The 16953-nt window shown below is 37.2% G+C and overlaps 1 protein-coding gene across 4 annotated transcripts in view; it reads right to left on the minus strand.

Annotated features, from left to right (window-relative positions):
* The window catches only part of LHCGR (luteinizing hormone/choriogonadotropin receptor), a 77363-nt gene that overhangs the window by 37038 nt on the left and 23372 nt on the right, over positions 1-16953 (minus strand). For 2 of the 4 annotated variants that reach the window (XM_074286797.1, XM_074286796.1), the window contains exons 2-6: positions 12304-12375; positions 9868-9942; positions 5383-5457; positions 1880-1954; positions 1714-1791 (exon numbers count right to left, since the gene is read on the minus strand). In XM_074286797.1, the coding sequence (XP_074142898.1) occupies positions 1714-1791; positions 1880-1954; positions 5383-5457; positions 9868-9942; positions 12304-12375 (375 nt within the window). The remainder of the gene's footprint in view (positions 1-1713; positions 1792-1879; positions 1955-5382; positions 5458-9867; positions 9943-12303; positions 12376-16953) is intronic. The other 2 variants (XM_074286799.1, XM_074286798.1) reach the window with 1 other exon arrangement.

Raw genomic sequence — 16953 nt, forward strand, 5'->3', positions numbered from 1 at the left:
AATCAGTAAGATTTGTGAATTGATTGGATCTGGGGGATTTGAGAAAAGAAAAATTTAAAGATGATTACAAAGTTAGAAAACTGTAACTCTAAGGATGTGAATTCAAGAGAAATAATGAAGTTTGGAAGAATCATAGGTTTGGGGAAAAATAGTTTTGTTTTGGACATATTTAGTTCGAGATTCCTATAGAACATCCAGGTAGAGATGACCAATAGGCAGTTTGTGATACCAGATTGGAGTTCAGGGTATAGATAAGAAATGAATATATAGATCTGTGACTTTTACCAAACTATTAGGAGTGCATGAGGTCACCAAGGGATAGAGAGAGAAAAAGGCCTAGTACAGAGGTTTTGATATAGGTTAAGATTCCTTTCTAATTTCCAACCCCCATGGGAGATATCCAGGCTCTCTCAGCCCCCATCGGATCTGAGCTAACTTGGGCTGTCCCAGTCCCCATTCTAATTATCTGCTCAGGTTTCCCAACCCCCATCCCCAGCACAAACAATTCCTTATCTAAAAATCCATTGAATTCTATTCAAATTTAACCCTGGCTGAAACCCAGCCAGGAAACAACCTGGGACTCCACCCATAAGCCCCTTCAAGATTACCAAAAGCCCCCCTATTATAAAAAGGGCTAAACTCTTTGCAGGAGCCCCAAACATGGCATCCTTATGCCAGCCATGTCAAGGATTCCTGTCCACCCAGTGCCAGCTCTGGCCCTGTTGTCTTCTACTTTCCAACCTTATTTCCAAACCCCCAAATAAACTTCTTTTATTAATCTAGGTTTTTGGGTCTGTAAATTCCTTTACAGAGAACTTTTGCACCACCACTAGAACTCATTTAACTTTGTATCCTTGAGCTGAATCCAAGGGATTGCAGGGGAGCTCTATTTGACTCCCTGTACCCAGAACCTGCCACTAGACCTCAATTAACCCTAATTTCATTAGGTACCCCTTACCTAATTCTCATCAGTTTGAAGATGCTTTTTGTACTAGGTGTGTGAATGATGATGATCCAGTGAAGGAGACTGAGAAAGAGTGGTTAGATAAGGAGAAGCATTTGGGAGAATCATAAAAGAAAATGGGACTTTGACAGAATTCAGATAAAAAGAATAAGAGAACAATCTGTGATTTCTTCAGTGTGGGGAAATCCTAGGTGCTATAATTCATTGCACTGATATAGATAGCAACCCATCTGTGATTTAATAGATAATTTTTAATAATAATACATTTTTAAGGTAGCATAGTTCATAAAATGATGGACTTGGAGCAGGAGGATTTGAGTTTTATTCCTGTCCTAGAACTAGCTAAATGACCCTAGGTAAATCAACCTGCACTTGCCTTAGTTTTCTCATCTTCATCCTAATTAAATATGAATACAAAAGGTTGAAGCTGTGTCTGTTCAGTGCACCAGAGCAACAACAACAACAACAACAACAAAACTTAATTAGCTAGATCTGTTATCCAAATCACTCCTTAAATAAGGTTCACTCTGAAACAACCCATTATCATGGGATCATTTGCCACTGGCACAATTTGAACAAATCATTCTCCCTATTCTTTACTCTTAATTCCATGTACAGGACAATATTAATAATGAGAGTGAATTTTAGTTAAGAAAGAGAAACCGTCCAACTAGTGAAAGAACTTGAGCTGGAGGTGAGAAAAATACTTATGGTTGCCCAAGAGGCACTGAATCTTGGAGTTTACTTACAGTGTTGCAGATTCGTTAGTCATCCCTTGAAAAGCATTTCCTGGGATGGTGGTTATGTGTAAGTTATCACAAATTTCCCTGGAGAAAAGAAATGAGAAATATTTACTTTCCAAATTTTGACGACAAATGTGAAAGTGTTATGCATAGCAATTAGCCTAGTACTTACAAAATAAAATTAAATTCAGCTGAGAAAATCTTTGTAACATCTGGGAGCTTTTGTATGCCTGTGTTACAGATGCTCCTGCAAGAGAAAGGTGAAGGGGATGGGAAATGAAGGCACTAACATGAGAAAATCAAAAGAAAATCTACCAAAGACTCAACTTCACATGAAGTAAAAGGGGAAACCAGACTATAGAATTTTACTTTGATAGTCCTTTTGATTATGCAGATTTTTCTGGGCCTAAAAGTACCAGATAATTGAGGGAAGGTAAAGTTCAGACAGACATGGCAGAAATGAAATCTAATTCCAGATTTTCTGCTTACTAACCATGGAACCTGGGCAATCTGAGCCTTTGTATTTTCAGCTATAAAATAGATGTTTAATAATATTTTTTTCTGCCTACCTCAGAAGAAGCAGATTATAAATTGTCATATGCTATGTGAATAACAATAATCATCGTGATGACCACAGACTCTAAGCAGTATTCAAATGAGAGATTACTGAGTATAACTGAGTGATTACTTTTTTTCTCTCCTTAACTTACCCTGCAGGAAGAGTTCCTTCAACTTTCATAAAGCTAGTAAAAGGAGAAAAAAGGGTGGAAGAAGCCCAAAGCTTATATTATTTACTATGGCTGGTTTTAGTTCACACTGAGCTTATGGTCAGCTATAATTTTATAGGTCTTCTAGATAATTTGCATTTGTGTCTAGCCAGACTTTCCCCATGTATTGTTATGACAGTGACCTCCTTTATTTCCAGTTTACTTACATAACTAGTTTGTCCATTCTGCTCATGAAGCCAAAGGTCATTAGATGTCATTGATATCATGGTTCTGTGTTGGTCAATAATCCCAAACGAGCTCATGAGCATTTATGAGAAAAATGAGGGTTCCCAGAAATCACTAGCAATCTCTCTAAATCATACCCGAGAGAAGCATTTCCATCTCCAGCAGCAATCAGTTTTTGTGTTTATTTCTGCAAATTACCAGTTTTTGTTCCTTTATTTATTTACTCTTTTCATTGCTAAAGACTTTTCTTAGTCTTTATCCTTCTTGACCCCTATCTCCTCCTCGATAACTCTCTTATCTCTGAAATTTCATGACATTTCTTTCTTCTATTTCTCTTCCTAACTTTTTAATAGTTCTTGTCAGGCTCTTTTGCTCTTTTGTGTCATCCACCTCCTCTTCCTTTATCAGAATCTGAACAGGTTTTCTCAGGCCCCATTTACTCTTTACGTTTTCTCTTGGGGATCCTGTCTTCCTCTCCTTTGGATTTAATTGAAATGACTTCCAAATCAGATGTCTAACTTTCCTTATTCTTATAAGCTTTGATCCCATATTACCTACTGCTTAACAGATATTGCAAAGATATCATAAATTCCTCATCTTCCTCTCAAAGCCACCCCTCCTCCAAGCTTCCTTATTTCTGTTGAGTGAACCACTATCTTTCTAATTATTTAGATTTGCAACTTTGGAATAGTTTGGACTCATTCTCCATTGCCCTCATCTAATTAGCGGCCAGATCCTATTAATTCTAACTTTTCAACATCTTTGGTTTCCATCCCTTTCTTTCTACTTACATGATCACTATCCCAGTTCAGGTCATTAATTATCTTTCAGTTGGATAATTGCAATAACTTTCTAATTGGTCTCCTTGACTCAGGTCCTTGGATAAATCTACCACACACAGAGCTACAAGATATTTCTGAAATATAGTCTGAACATATCAATCCTCAACTCAAGAAGCTTCAGTGACTTCTTACTGTTCCTTGGTTAAAATGATAACTCTCCTGTTTGAAATTTAATCAAATTTCAACCTAGTCTTTATGCTAGCCAGAATGACCTAGCTGCTGTTCCTAGCCCATGTTGTTGCAAAGACTGGAATTTGTCTGGAATTCCTTCCCTCCTCATATCCAATTATTAAAATCCCAGCTCCCTTCAAATCTAAGCTTCATGTGATCTCATACATGAAACTTTCCCTGATCTCCCTAAATTTTACTACTCTCTTCCTCATGTACATTACTTGTGTATTTACTTTTCTGTATAAGTAATTGTTTCTTGCAGTAGAATATAAGCTTCTTTTGGACAGTGATGATTTTATTTTTAAATTTGTATCCCTTGGACCTAGCACAGTGCAATGTATAGAAGAGATGCTCAATAAATGTTTGATGAATGAGTGAAGTCTTGCACATGAATGAGAGCACTCTTGGGTAGTTTAAATTAAACTAGATGGCTCAATGGCTAGAGTGCTAAGCCTGGAGTAAGGAAAAATAATCTTCATGAGTTAAAATTTGGCTCCAGACACTGAGGAGGTTTGTGACTCTGGGCACGCCACTTAACCCTATTTGCTTCCATTTTCTCATCTGTAAAATGAATTGGAGAAGAAAATGGCAAACCCTTTCAGCATTTCTGCCAAGAAAACCCCAAATGGGGTCACGAAGAGCTGAAATGACTGAATAACAACACAATATTCTAAAGCATTCTAAGGGGAGAGGTGGTCTCTACTTTTTATATCCTCTTCTTGCCACATGCCTTTGCTCAAGTGGTCTTCTACATTAAGCATGAACTCCCTAATCAATCCACAAGCATTTGTTGAGTGCCTACTGTGTGCCAGGAACTATAGACACTCATATTCCTTTATAAAATCTCTTCTCTTTCAAATCACAATTCCACTGCTATCCTCCATGTCAGGACCCTTCTGATTCCCCCATCTTACCATTCTCTAATCTCCCCATTACATTTTTGTACATGTAATTTGTATTAACCTATTTGTATTCCTACTCAGTAGAGAGTAAGTCCTTGAGGGCAAGGATAATTTCATTTTTGCCTTTGTATTTCAAGCATTTTGTATTCACTCAGTAAATGCTTATTAAATTGAAATTAAGAAAATCTTAATATTAAAAAACCTGAAGTTAACAAAAATGTTAGGGAACAATTATATTTATAGCAAAAGGGATTCAGCATAGGACTTAAAATTTTTTTTTACTTCTTTTCCTCAGCTGTAAAATGGGGACTATAAAAGCATAGTTGTTAGGATCAAATGAAATCATATTTGTAAAAGAGCTTAGCACAATTCTGGCACATAGGAAGTCTTTTCTAAATATGTTCTTTTTGTTGAATTGAAGATGGGCTTGAATTAACATCCAACTTTTTAGGACCATGCCTATGAATAACTAAGATACACCTGTCTATTATAGGGTAGTAGAAGGAGGACTAAATCAGGAGTCAGATGGCTGAGCTTCTGGTCACTAAGTAGATGTATGACTTTTTAGTAAATCATTAAAATTTTTTGGCCTTATTTTCTTTATAGGAATGGGACTTGGTAATCTCTCAGATTTTCTCCATTGCCAACATCCTATGAATAGGAGCCTATGAATAAGGCCAAACTTATAAGCAATGCTAAGTGCATTATTATCATTATGAAATAGCTTCTGTTCAACTTTTTTAATTGACTTAGTCTATAATGAAAAGCAAAACAAATCCTATTTCTGAGAAAATGAGAATTCCTTACAGATATTTCAACCGTGGAAGCTTTGTAAATGCTCCAGGTCCAATGTACACCAGATTTTTGGTATTCTGGATCAATCTGTAAAAGAGAAATAAAATGTGCAGTTACCTAATTGATACATGTACTTTTGAGTATCTGAGACTCTAGAGCACCCAAGGCAGCTGGCTGGAAAAAACAGGGACCAATCTAGCATTTTCTCATATGTTTGGAAGAAAGTACTCAGGTTCTGAGGATGGCGAAAGGCATTAATTAGCAAATTTTCCAGTAAACTCTCATCCCATTTTCTTTACAAGGCAGGTGGACTCTCCAATGCTTTGCTCTGCTGTGGAGGGAGCTGTTGCCCAAAATTTCAGCAGGAAATTTGTTTTGTGGGAAACAATTCCAGCCCAAATGACAACATAGATTAGTTAAGATTGGGGCATTTCCAGAGCTCTCTAATAGAGCAAGTGTTGTTTATGTTGTATAGAGTCTGCACACTGAGGGTTATGGGAAATTCAATGAGCACCAGAGAGACCCACATGTTAGCCATTTTCTTTTTCAAGGCAGGATGCTTCCAATGTGGTGGTACGACAGTTTTAAGAGGTTTATGTGCATGATAAATCTGCTACAGCAGCAGTTCTCAAAGATTAGTGGTCAGGGAAATCTGGGAAGCTGCAAGATCCTTTCAGGGGGTCCATTAAGTCAAAACTATTTTCATAATAATAGTAAGACACTTTAATATCTAGTCCACTAAAACACATAGTAATATCCCACATAAAGAAGAGCTCTTGGCAGATTCCTTAGTAATCTTTAAGAATGTCAAGGAGTCTTGAAACAAAAAAAATTTAAGAATGGCTGGATTTGAGGAGAGGAGACTGGACTGAAATCTATAAGTCTGGGCTGTCATTGTCATTCCTAACTTGGAAAATTGTTATGAAAGACAACTTTGATATTATGAACTTGGAGTCAAGAAAACCTGATTTTTAAAAATTCTACTTCAGATTCTGAAATGTATGTCACGGGGGTAGCTGTGTGGTACAGTAGGCAGAGCTCTGAACCTACAGTCAGAAGTTCAAATTTAGCTCAAGAAACTCAATAGTTCTAAGACAAATCGCTTAACTTTTGTTTCCCTCAGTTTCCTTATCTGTAAAATGAAGATAATAATAGCAGCTGCTTTATAGGGGGAGCTAGGTAGCACAGTGGATAGAATGCCATTCCTGGAGCCAGGAAGACTTATTTTCCTGACTTAAAATCTGACTTCAGACAATTACTAGCAGTGTGACTCTGGGCAAGTCACTTAACTCTATTTGCCTCAGTTTCCTCATCTGTAAAAGGAATTGAGGAAGAAAAAGGCAAGTCACTTCATGGGCTCATAAAGAGTCAGATGATCAAAATAACTGAACAACAAAACACAGGGTTATTGTGAGGATCAAACAAGTTCACATTTGTAGAGCACTAATATATACAATGCACCTTGCAAACCTGAAAGCATTATAAAAATATTAACTATTTTTCTTATAATGTCTGTAAAAAAAGTGCCTTGGACAGGACAAAAGATTATACGTGTGGGATGCTGGGATTATTATCGCTACCTTGGGCAGGTGCTTCCAAAGTGGCGCTCCCCTATATAAAAGTAGTCAAATGCACGAGAAGAGGCCCTTCTGTTTCTCTCTGCCTTCTTTCAGATGCAATCATTACATTTCTAAGGCTTCTCATCAATGTGAATCCTCTGATTTTGAATAAAGTAGGAGCTATCGCTGAAGGTCCTCCCACAATCTTTACATCTATAAGGTTTCTATAAGTCTATTGTGTAATAAATTGTGACCATTGACCAGAAGGCTTTCCCATATTAATTAAATTTCCAGACCAAACTAATCAAATCTTGACCTTTTATAGAACTCAAGTGATCTCACTGTTGATGACCCTTCTATTATTATTTCTAAACCTGAGTTTAGATTGTCTTCTAGAGAAATAATCTTCAAGCTCTTCTGATCACATACTCCAACTAAAAAAATGGCTCAAGCATCCCTATTATGTGTATCATTTTTAATTGTGTGTGCATATATATGTATACTGCTGTACTAACAAATATGTAAATTATGAGACACATTTCTCCTCTGATTGTACAACTTCTTGAAATTACTCTTCCCCCATATCTTGTTTTCCTCCTTTCTCACTCCTTTTTAGCTTTCTTTTGCGTTTTCCTTCCCCCATTAGGTTATAAGTTCCTTGAGAGCAGAAACTTTCTTTCTTTTTTTTCATATCTGTATCCTCAGCATTTAATACAGTGCCTGGCACATAGTAGGTGCTTAATAAATATTTATTAATTGGTTGATACAAAAATTGGTATATTAAAAGGATGCAATAAAGATTAAATAATATTTGGTCCTAGAGTCAGTAAGGAACTCTTGGAGTCTACTTATTGAGTTGGTGATTGATATGGTTAGAGATGTGTTTTAGGAAACTTTGACCCTTGTGTATGGGAATGATTTGGCTGGTAGAGAGAAAAGGCAGGAAGACCAATTAGGAGAAAAAGTCCACTTAACTCCACTAGAAGTTGTAAAAAGGGCTGAATTAGATTGGTGTCTGTGTAAGTAGACTATTTGTTCAGTCAAATGACCCTAGTTTACTTTTATTGGTATACACTGTACAGTTCAGCATCTGTGCAATCTTATCTTATCTGCTAAGGTTTAAACTCCCCAAATACATAATGAGTGAGCTCTTGGGAAGCTGCAGTGGCTGCATGTTGGAAGCCCTAGGGGATATTTAGCCCAGAAAAGAGATGACTTGAGATAGAGAGGTGAGGGGAGGAAAATGATAGTTAACTTCAAGTGTTTGGAGAGCTGTTATATGGAAAAGGGGATAGCTAGACTTGTTCTGACAGAAGTAGCAACAATGGTGGAAATTGCTGAAAGACCAATTTAGAAAAGATACTAGGGGGAAAAAAAACAACTTCCTAACAAATTGAACTATCCCAAAGCAGATAGGTGAGGTCAGTTCCTATTCACTAAAAGTCTTCAAGGAAAGGATGGATAATTAATAATATTTAACTTTATATAATGCTTTAGAGTTTGCAAAGCACTTTACATGTATTGTCTCCTTTCCTCTTCATATCAACTCTGGGACATGGATGCTATCATTATCTCCATTTTACAGATGAGGCTGAGAAGTTAAGTATATAGCATTGTAACTGAGATTAATTGAAGGCATGATTCAAACACTGGTCTAACTCCAAGTCTGGCACTTTGTTTATTATGAAAACCAGGAGCTAGATGATGTCTTGTTGAATAGGTTTTGTGTAGTAGAATTCATTTTCTGGTATGGGGTGGACTAGTTGGCCACTGAATTGCCAGAAGCCAATATGAAATTCTACGATTTTGTGATTGTAACTTGTCCTTCTGCCCTGACTCTCACAGTAGCCATTCAACCATTCAACCAAGCATTTATTAAGCACCTGCTACATGCCAGGTACTGTCCACTGGCTGCCTGACTCTCCTAGTGCTTATAATAACACTTAGAAACATACAGTTCGTGGATGACTAATATGATTATTTTTTGAAAATGAACGCCTATTTTTATTTTGCATGTGTTAGCAATTAGGGATCATAGATTTAGAGCAGGAAAGGACTAGCAATATTCCCAAAAGATAGAACCAAGATGCTATTTAAGCTTTGGACTTAGAAACTTTTGGCAAAGCATAATAGAACGATTATAATCCTTGGAGTCAGAGGATTTGAATTCTTATCCTGGCTTTAAATTTTTTCTTTATTTACTAACTAGCTATGTGGCCAAGAGTCTCTGGTTCTTAGTTTTTAAAATGGTAAAACATGAGAGATCAATGAGATTATCTCTATGGTTCTTCTTGCTCCAAGTTTCAATATGAATCTATAATCTTGAAATACAAAAGTTTTATTCAACATTTGCAATAAGATGGGAGGAAACCTGACTCTCAACCCAAATTTCTATACTGTCTGTTGCATTCCAGATCTAGAAGTAAAGGCAGCACAATATGCTAGACAGGATAGGATACTATATTTGGAGTTTAAAACACCTTGAGTCCAAATTATGCTGAACAAATCGCATATATATATATGTATATATATATATATCTATACACCTCTATTTCTTCATATATAAAGTGAGAATTGTTCTTAAAAGTTTCTCAGATTCTTTCCAGCTTGAAATCTGTAATCTATGATCCTATGACCTGCCCCTAACCGAGAGATGGAAGCTGCAGGCTGGACCCTGACATGCCAATTTTAATTTCCAACTTTGTGTCGTGATGTTCAGAGTTTATACAGCACCTAGGGAGAAGCAGTTGTCACCATAGCAACCTCTAGGCCACTGTGGTGAGAGAAATTAGTGCCTGCCCAAATCCAGTAATTGTGGTAGTCTTTCCCCCCACCCCTTGCATCCTTTCAGTGGGTGCCTGAATATAAATAGGGAGTGGACTCTAGCAAGTGAGGGTACCAGTGTACAGCAATAAACTCTATGTTAGCCGATGCTTACATTTCAGACAAATTGAGGAGGCTGTCAAAGGCATTAGCTTCTATCCTTTCCAGCGAGTCACTCTGAGAGATTTCACTGGGGGAAGAAACAAAGAATATCACATGAAACAGATGCTCAAGTCTACATGAGAATGAACTATGTGTAACATGTAACAATTGGGGGGAAAAGAAACAAAAATGTGGTATGTTTTCTTTGCAAAAGAACAGAAAATTTGTGGTATCATAAAGTGCTAATGTCTCCCTTTAGGAGGTTGGCTGAGTGAGTGCCTGCAGTACAGGTATAGTTGAAATGAACATTTTTCAGCTCCCATTGCAGCTGTCAACAGTCTGGCTTTGCAGCTGATTGTGTTTCTTGCTCTGCTATAAATGAATGAGCATTAAAATTTTGTACAAATTAATCATGATACAACTTAGGCCTGAGTCTCCTAAAGATGGAGTTCTGATACGCATCTAAAATGGTTGTTCCTCAGATACTAAGATTGATGCAATTGGCAAAGTGCCTCAAAGCATGTGTCTAGGTATATCTTATGACTAAAGAGCAAATGCAGGATCATATCTGCAGCCAGAGAGAAAAATAACAGATTGATACAACTGTACTTTTGTATACCTTTGTATTCCTGAGGCTGATGGCTCAGTTAAAGGCTTGTATTTGGAAAAAAAAACTACATAAGGTCTATTATAAACAACAAAATCTGCACTGAACCTGTTCTCAACTGGATGGTTTATTGATGGATGCTCTTCTAATTAAGCTCTTTATCTTTGTATCCACAGCCCCCTAGCTCAGTGTCTAGGACATAGCAAACACCTAATAAATGTTGGTTGATTAATTGACTGAAAGGGTGATAAAGAAAGCAGCTTGGGGGGGAATATCATGCTGTCTGCCTCAATACAAACCTTCAATAACTAAACTAACTCCTTCCAATTTGCACTAAATCTCCAATAGTTGACATTTATTCTGAAGAAATTTTTTAAAAAAATTAAATGACATTGGAATAGTAGAATGACAACACTTAGAACAGGGAGACCTGGGCCTGAATCCACCTTAGATACTTTATAAGTATGGTCTTAGGCAAGTCAATTAATTTGTGTCTTCATTTGTCAAATGGCAGTAATTATGCTTGTATTATCTACTGAACAGAGTGATTGCTATGAGGAAACTGTACTATAAAATTTCAAGAGTTATATACATTTGAATTGTCATCATTAATGATATCTATATTTTAAAATTCCTCTTCAAAAGAAATTAGAAATGCTGCCCATGTGGGCTTATTATCTTATAAGGATAAGCTTCCTCTACTTCCACTATCCCCCCACTTTCTTAAACTGTGGGTTGTGATCCCATATGGGGTTTTGTAGCTGAATATGGGGGTCAAAAATTATGATTGATTAGCAGTCAATATCTGATTCTTATGCCTATTTTATATATCTATATATATAGAGTCATATAAAAATTTCTCTAAAGGGGTTGTGACTAGAAAAAGTTCAAGAAGCTTTGCACTATGCTAATCCATATCCTGCCCTTTTGGAGATGAATTTTGGGCTGCTGCTAACATTATGAGGGATGGTAGGAAAGTTTACCTATCAGGAAGGCTCCTTCTATGGTGGCTGCTTACCATAAAGTAGTTTATCATTATTATTGTGAATATTAAAGTACCACAAGGTGGTACTGCCTAGAACAAGAAATTATTGAATCTTTTTTCTTTTGATTAGCCTAGTCAGTTTGTACCTTTCTGTTTCTTGCAATGTTCCCCCCTGACCCCTAAAAAGAACAAAATATGAAGTTTGACTTTTCAAAATTCTAAACCATCTGCTGCTATACCGTTGCTATGGGAAAAGACTTTGGCCCTAGAAGGCCTATGTTACCGCCACAGGCGAAAAAGAGAGAAAGGTCAGATCTGAGAGGACATAAGATAACGGGGCTTTATCAGGTTGTATTACATTTTTGATAAATTCCTTTCATCAATATGGCTATAAATATTGTGTTTTTGTCATAAACTTATTATATTTTAGATACAAAGATTATCCTCAGATGCACAATAAAATACCAGACACATTTTCTCTGATGTGGGTGTTATCTAAAAATGTGTCATGGGGGAATAGCAGTTCTATTGCAGAAGAAGAGTTTTTATGATTGGAATCTATCTCCTTTTCCGCTTGGGAAGTTTATCATCACTTATCAAAATGCATTCAGTTCTCTGAAGCGAGGTTAATTATCTGGATTTTAATGACTCCTGAAAATCATACCTTTCCTTCAAAGATCCCTGGATGCTAGCTGTATGGATATAGATAGAAATAATAGGGTTTACTTTCCTAAACATATTTCCTGCCTCTCCACAAAATTCATCCCTTTTCAGCCATGCTTTCTCTTATTGCTTTAAAAGAAAAGAAACCATTATTGCAGTTGTGAATGTCATTTTGCATAAGGGAACCGACTTACATTATTAAGACATTACTAAGTCCTCTGAAAGCTTGCGAAGGGATAACTTTGACAGGGAGATAGGTAAGTGATCTGGAAAAGAAAAAAAAAAGCAGAAATTTCAAGATTGGGTGTGTGTAGATTTTTACATAAATGTGTTTATGAGCCCTTTTTCCTTTCCCTGTTGACCCCATCAGGCAGTCTTATTCTAAAGTTCCCCTTGACAAAGCTGATTTTCCTGATTCAACTGGCCATTGTAGATAGAACCTTCTTGAGAGGGAAATTTTTCTGCCTCCCCACTTAATGATAGTTTTAGTAGCAGTCTAGAATTCATCTCCAAAAGGCAATATCTAGGATTAGTATAGTGGAAAAAAATTGGACTCTTGGCTATTGTTTGGATATTACTCCCTATTAAAGACAAGGATCATGGTCTTCTTTTGAAGAGCCTAATCTAGGATGACATCAAGTTACTTCAGGTAGGGAAGGAGATTGGGAGGGTTAGAGTCGTGCTTGATTTCTTAGAGGAAAAATTGGAGAGAGGCAGACAGGAGTAAGATGACAACAGAATCAGGGGTTTGGGGCAAAATTTCTCCTATTTTGGGGTTTCCTATATAACCCAAGGAACCCTCATCATCAACTACGGATACTTCCTTTAGGTCGTTTTGACCCTGGAATACTTTGTTGGAGAGACAACCTACAGCTGCATTTATTTAATTTATCTATCTTATTGTTCACTGGATAAGCATTTATGATTGACATAAAGAACAGACCTTCCTCATGCAGCAATTAAAGATTAGCACAAGGAAGAGGAAGGGCTATATTTTATTCCCCTGATACTTGCTTAAGAGTAACATTCAGAGCTTACTATTGCTACCATATCAGAAGAATCACAAAATTTAGAGTGGAATGAATCCTAGATAGCATTTAGTTCAAGTTCTTTTTTTTATAGGAAAATAGACCAGCAACATCTGCTGCCACTGAAGGGGACCACAGACTTATCCTTCATCCAATCAACCCTCATTGTTCCAATGATCAATTCCTACCAAAGGCAAAATGTCCATCATTGACTAGATAGTGTTCCGTAGATCCCTGGGAGAGATCACAAAACTACACTCCATTCTTTTTTTTAATAGCTTTTTATTGACAAGACAAATGCATGGGTAATTTTTCAACATTGACCCTTGCAAAAACTTCTGTTCCAACTTTTCCCCTCCTTCCCTCCACCTCCTCCCCTAGATGTCAGGCAGTCCCATGCATGTTAAATATGTTAAAGTATATGTTAAATACAATATATGTGTACATATTTATACAGTTGTCTTGTTGCACAAGAAAACTTGGATTTAGAAAGCAATAACCTGGGAAAAAAAACAAAAATGCAAGCAAACAACAACAGAAAGAGTGCAAATGTTTTGTTGTGGTTCACACTCATTTCCCAGTGTTCTTTCACTGGGTGTAGCTGGTTCTGTTCATTGCTGATCAATTGGACTGAATTGGATCTTCTCATTGCCGAAGATAGACACATCCATCAGAATTGGTTCTCCTATGGTATTGTTGTTGAAGTGTACAGGGATCTTCTGGTTCTGTTCATTTCACTCAGCATCAGTCCATGTAAGTCTCTCCAGGCCTTTCTGAAATCCTCCTGCTGGCTATTTCTTACAGAACAATAATATTCCATAATGTTCATATACCACAATTTATTCAGCCATTCTCCAGTTGATGGGCATCCATGTAGTTTCCAGTTTCTGACCACTACAAAAAGAGCTGCCACAAACATTTTGGCACATACAGGTCCCTTTCCCTTCTTTAGTGTTTCTTTGGGATATAAGCCCGGTAGTAACACTGCTGGATCAAAGGATATTGATAACTTTTTGAGTATAGTTCCATATTGCTCTCCAGAATGGCTGGATGCATTCACAGTTCCACCAACAATGCACCAGTGTCCCAGTTTTCCCACATCTCCTCCAACATTCTGCATTATCTTTTCCTGTCATTTTAGCCAATCTGACAGGTGCTATACTCCATTCTTACTGTTGTACCCATTGTCCCCTTGGTAGACCATGTACTCTGCCATTGCTTCCAAGATCCCCTTAACCCTTGTTATTTTCTCTTTAACTTTCCTTGTTTTGGTACAACTTGATCTTTTCATTTGCCATGAAGTGAACATAAGCTAGAACTCTCCAATGTGTCCTATTAGACTTGAGCTTCTGGAGAGCAAAGAATATCAAGATGTTCTGTCACTTAAACTTGAGCCTACCTACAAATTAGAATGTGAGCTTCTCGGGAGGAGGGAGTATTTGATTTTCTTTTTTGGATTCCCAGTGCTTAGGACAATGTCGGGCACATAATAATCACTTAATAAATTCTCAATTCCATGAATGCGAATCTTAAAGAGGTTAATTTTTTCAAGGTTATACCTCTAGACTATCTGACTCATGGAAGAACCATGACTAAAAATCTGCATCTCCTGACTCTCCAGTTCAGTGTGCCTCTTATTATATCACATTACCTGCAGTTAAAGTCCAGTTCATCAGAGGCTTCTGTCTAAACACCAATCATGTGAGCACGTAACAGATGGGTAGTTCCAGTGAATAGGCTTGTAGGTAATGGGACCCCCCAACAAGAGGCAAGCAAGGCTTTATACTCTAATTCCATTCCTGAAAATGGCCCCATTAAATATGTCTTTCAGCACTTGGAAATATTTAACATGATTATAGTAAGAACAGTGATGATGGGAAAGAAAAAATCCCCTTGTTATGGCATGTTTGCTTCCTATATTTCTTTTGAATCATGTCCGCTTGGCTTCCTGATTAAAAACATGGTTTTATTGCTCTCTGCACTGCCAAGCCAATAAATTTCCAGAAGAGAAAGCTGTATTCTACTGTACCCCCTGCAACATCAATAAAATTGACAGCCAAGTTCTGATCCTAGAATCTTTATTACTAAGGGATAATGCAGAACAGAACATATTTTGGAGAGAGTTTACATAAAAGCTTCAGCCAAACTCTTCAGAGCTGTTTATTCATGCAAATGGGAGCAAAACAGTCCCAGCCTCTCCGCAGGCAGCCTGGGAGAAGGATGGCAGTGGGTGTAGGGTGTGATTCCCAGGAGGGCTGCAAAGCCCAGGTTTGAACAGGGAGGTTTCTGGGAGGTGTTTAGAGACAGAAGCATGGGGGATGGAAGATGGGACAAAGGTGAGAAAAAGTGGGAGAAGCTTTTCTGGTGCGAACCTGAAAGGGACCTCAGGTAATGCTGATGCCAGTGGGCAGAAAAAGCAGCAGGAATGGAGGTAAAGATGAAGAAACTTCAGGGAAGGGATGCTGAGCTAACAGCGGATGACATTAGTCAGATGACTGATTGAAAAGGTGTCAGAGGGGTGGGAAAGCTGATTATCAGAATCCTTGAACAGGGCTACAGATCTACACCTGCACCCACTTGACTCAGCGCATGTGTTTCTTAGGAGGCTGTGTGCACACTGAATTTTTCTAAAATGAATTCTGTGGTTACATTATATTCTTGAAATTCTGTGAATTAAATGACTTGCTGGGGCAAAGCTCTTTTCTTTAAACACTGATTTTTCTTTGGGAGGGAAGGATTTGAAGGGAATCAGGAGCTAAGTGACATTCTCACATGAGTTAGTAAATGTCTGAAGTCAGGTTTGAACTTCAGGGCTGGTGCTCTATCCATTATGCTGCTCCATAAAGCACCTATTTTTCTTTTCTTTCTCTTTTCCTTTGCTGAGGCAATGGGGTTAAGTACTTGCCCAACAAGAAGTGTTAAGTGTCTGAGAGCAGATTTGAACTCAGGTCCTCCTGACTTCTGGGCTGGTGCTTTATGCACTGTGCCACCTAGCTGCCCTATTTTTCAAAGGAAGTCCAAGAGAAGATAAATCTGATCTCTTAGACATATCTTGGGGGGCCAAAAAGTCCCTCAAAAAACCTCAAGTATTTATGAATAAAATCCTATGATTGGAAATTATAGATTAAAAAGTACAATCCTTAGAAAAATCTGATTAGTTCAGATTAATTTTTTTATCTGTTAGAGTATTTAAAAATCATTTACCTTATCACTTAGTACAGTTTCCTCCAAATGTTCCAAAATTTCTATTGTTTAACCCGCTACTATTGCTTAATTGTATGTGATTTAGGAAAGGAGGAAGAGAATTTGAAACTCAAAATTTTAAAAAATGAATGTTCAAAATTCTACATATAATTGGAAAAAAATAAAAATAGATTTTTTTTTTACAAAAAAGAAAACAAGGTAAAGGGATAACTCATAGTTCTTGATTATTGGAACATTATCTGCTATTATGCATTCTTCGTGTTTTCATGTAAGTCATATTATGAAAGAAATCACAGACCAAAAAATCCAACCAAACAAGAAAATAAAGTTTGAAAAAAAGTATGTGTCACTGCATGAGATGCAGAAAATTTCTCATGATGGCTTTTTAAATTGTTTTGGGACAATTAGCTGGGAGTAGCTGTCATTCACAGTTGATCATCATACAACATTACTGTTATTTTGTATACCATTCTAGTGCTGCTCACTTCACTTTGTATCAGCTCATGAAATTTTTTTCTGTTTTTTTCTGAGCATATCCTGCTCATCATTTTTTATAGCACAATAATATTCCAATCACATTTGTTCAGACATTCCCTTTTGATGGGCATCTCC

The sequence above is a fragment of the Sminthopsis crassicaudata genome, chromosome 2 (genome assembly GCF_048593235.1).
Source record: "Sminthopsis crassicaudata isolate SCR6 chromosome 2, ASM4859323v1, whole genome shotgun sequence".
Taxonomy (NCBI): Eukaryota; Metazoa; Chordata; class Mammalia; order Dasyuromorphia; family Dasyuridae; genus Sminthopsis; species Sminthopsis crassicaudata.